Source organism: Diabrotica undecimpunctata, chromosome 2 (assembly GCF_040954645.1).
Source record: "Diabrotica undecimpunctata isolate CICGRU chromosome 2, icDiaUnde3, whole genome shotgun sequence".
In the NCBI taxonomy this organism is placed as follows: domain Eukaryota; kingdom Metazoa; phylum Arthropoda; class Insecta; order Coleoptera; family Chrysomelidae; genus Diabrotica; species Diabrotica undecimpunctata.
This window is the reverse complement of record NC_092804.1, coordinates 15,362,665-15,366,000: the sequence shown is the minus strand read 5'-3', so window position 1 is coordinate 15,366,000 and position 3,336 is coordinate 15,362,665. Positions and strand designations below refer to the sequence as shown.

General features: G+C 33.4%; 1 protein-coding gene across 1 annotated transcript; it reads right to left on the bottom strand.

The window, feature by feature from the left end:
* Window positions 1-809: 809 nt before the first annotated feature.
* On the bottom strand, window positions 810-1,606 carry LOC140433206 (uncharacterized). Its single transcript, XM_072521245.1, has one exon. The coding sequence runs from the start codon at window positions 1,535-1,537 to the stop codon at window positions 1,067-1,069; it is 471 nt and encodes a 156-aa protein (XP_072377346.1). The 5' UTR covers window positions 1,538-1,606; the 3' UTR covers window positions 810-1,066.
* Window positions 1,607-3,336: the final 1,730 nt, after the last annotated feature.

Genomic DNA, 3,336 nt, shown 5'->3' with positions numbered 1-3,336 from the left:
TAAATGACTTTCTCTACCTAGAGTTTCCAGCATTTACCTGTATCCTGCATCCCTTCGTTTCTACCTTAGATTTCAAATACATCCCAAGAAAAAATCACGCTATACAATTTATGTATTCGCCATGGATTATACACATAATACCCTTCTGCTATTCAATAAAATAAATGATCTCTGCCGAAGGGTATTATGTTCAGTGTTTAGCTGGTTGACTACAAATACCTACCTGTTCTTCTACAGGTAGACGGACCCCTGTAGTAATATAATCTTCGGGTAAAAATTTTGTAGAACAAGTTGTGTATATTGACATACCTGTACATATAAACTATTTTAATTTTGGGGCAATAAAGTGCTTGAAATTTTACATTTTTTAATTTAACTTTTATTGGCAGTTGATATTTTAATATATTTTGTGTTTATGCCCAAAATATTTTAAAATACTTACACTTTTTTCTATTTTTTTTTTGGTCCCACTTAGTTTGATTAAGAATATTAGCTGTTTTAATATTGTTACTTAATCAAAAAAGTAATTGTTCAGCTCTAGATTTTTTTTCTAGATTTTGATTTTACTAATAGGTATATTTAATATTTTGTGGTCAGGTATGTACAAAATACTGTCACTGGTATTTACTCTTACCTACACTGTTACTAATTTTTGGTAAATTTTTTGAATTAGGAACATAATTCTAAACAAAAAACAATTTTTCAGTTTAAATTTATGTCAGAAAAATTAATTTTTGCTTAAAATTATTTTCCCCAAAATAAATCTTGCATGTGCACCTGAAAATGAAAAAAAAAGGAAAGACAACATGTTACTATTAAAATAAAATTTATTTTTTCTTAAATTCTACTGGAAGACGTATTTTACAATATAAAAAATCAATTAAAGCTCTCAATCACATTCAGATAAAAAATCTGAAAATATAAACATTTAAAACTACAATATCACATTTGACATCAGTCAATAATAAAAAAAACTACAAAAATAAAATTTGAGCAAAACCATCACATGAAATGTCTTTAAAGGCACTGGTACATCACAGAACGAACCATTTTACGTACATAGAAATTAAGCTTGAGCCCATCTATCATTAGGTACTTGCCTTTGTGGAACCTGGTAGTTTGAAATGGCGTTCTTGTCACCGTGATAGCAAATATCGGCGTCGGGAGTGGCGATTGATGTCCAGAAGAATGTGCCGGCTTCGGTTCTTGCGAAATGCACGGGGATGTACCTCTGTCCTCTCGTAACTGGCATAAAGTCCATTTCACCGTTCTCGTATACTGGGACGGCTGAGAAATCCTCGCAGTTGTCGATGTCTTCGAAGATCTCGTTTTCGAGGATTTCATTAGCGAGATTGTCGCTAATTTCTTCATCGAAGTAGTAATCGGGCTGCGGGTTCTTGACGTAGGTGTGCTTATTCTTCTTTATTATGCATTTTATCAGCTTCTTGATCTGGTGCATCGTCGACTTGGATTTCTTGTCGTTGACCTTGTTGTCATTGACGGAATTATTGAAAACTTCGGCGTCGTAGAAACTCATGTTGATAAAACGTACTAGTTGATTTCGTAAAACGAACTCGAAAAATGAATGAAGTTTCGGAGCCGTGCGGGTTTTTATAATGCCGAGACAGCGACGTCACAGGCCCTTAGGACGTGTATAGAGGGGTTCCACCCTCGACAAATGAAAATCGAGTATAAGGACAGGTGTTTCTTAACGCTGAGATGATGTCGGGCCTCGGCTCGGCGTATGTGGTTTTAGAAAGCGGGACAGAGATGGAAGGTTGTGTGTATAGGGTGTAGGATCCGTGAGAATCGCGATCTAGTCCAAGTTCCCACGATTTTGACAAAGGCAGATGGTATACGTAGGGGTGTTTGAAAAAGATTTGCGCCTAGCTATATGCGAGGGAGGCATTTAACCCATTTTACTTCTTTTTTTCTTTATGAGCATGTTTGGTCGACTAGAAATGTTTGAAAAGGGTTTTTATTTTATTTTAAAATATTCCATACAGGTTGATATGGTCAGTTACATTTATATATATGTACTCACACATTAGGTCCGAGTTGGGTTTTAAGGATACGATCAGATTTAATGGGTTGTTTTCGGGTTGAGGAATTTTTACCTGACATGTTATGTTGATTATTCGACAGAATAGGATATTTTTGTGCAAAATTTGATACTGTACTCTTTACGGTTAGCGGTAAGGGTTCTTTCGAAATAACAATCCTTTTTGAAAGGATTTCAGGAAGAGGAAAGAATTTCTTAAAGAAAAACTGTTTTGAAGATGTTTTTGACAGTGCAGCTGCTTCGTTATGATAAATTGAATAAGATTGTGAAAATATATTAGAATTTGTTCTTTCTTTTGTAAATACTTTGACTCCGATATTCCATACCTCAATATGGTCAACATTAAGCATTACAATTGAAGATGATAATTACATACAACGCTTTATCATTTTATCGTGATATATTTAATGAAATTATTTTTTCTTCTTTCAATTTTGCAAATGTACTAGGGCAAAATAAAAATTTAAGACATTTATCAATGTAACAAGAATCATACTCCTGATTGGAAGATAATAAGGGAAATAGAAAAGGAAAACATTGACGGACACAAAATTTGGGGCCTTAAGTATGTCGTACACCCGCAAAATGTTATTATTCTGACTATTAATCAACAACATTCTAATTTTGTCAGGGATGGTTCATAAAAAAACACTAAAATGTTATAGTATTCTTGAATGGAATATGGGAAGCGTTTTTGCAGTCGGACACTGCAAAGTTGTAGTCTTTTTATGAATCTATAACTGTCAACTTTAAGTATACAAAGTGATTTATGGCAAAACAAAGATTTAGGGTACTTACTTAATTTTTGAGTACTGTTTCATTATACCTTAATTGAGAATAACAATTTTCGCGTTTAATTTGCCGTCAAATTAAACAAATCAGTTATTTAAGATGGAGAGATATATATTCAATAGACAAATAACTTGATCAACAAAACATTAAGAGAGCTACTCACTTTAAATTACTTGGGTGCTACATTACAGACCTACTAGATCCAAGTGAAGAAATCAAATGCCTACATGAACTATATACTGCTGATAATAACATATGGTTTCGAAATATTAACTTTGACGGAAAAAACTGCCAGTAAATTAAAAGTAACCCAAAGAGCAATGGAAAGAGTAATTCTAGGGATAACAGGAAGACATATGATACAGAAGGAGTAAGAGGAAGGAATAAAACAACAGATGTCATAGAAAAGATTGCACAAACCAAATGGAGATAGACTGACCATATAGAACGTTTACCTGATAAGATGTGGACCAAATGACTCA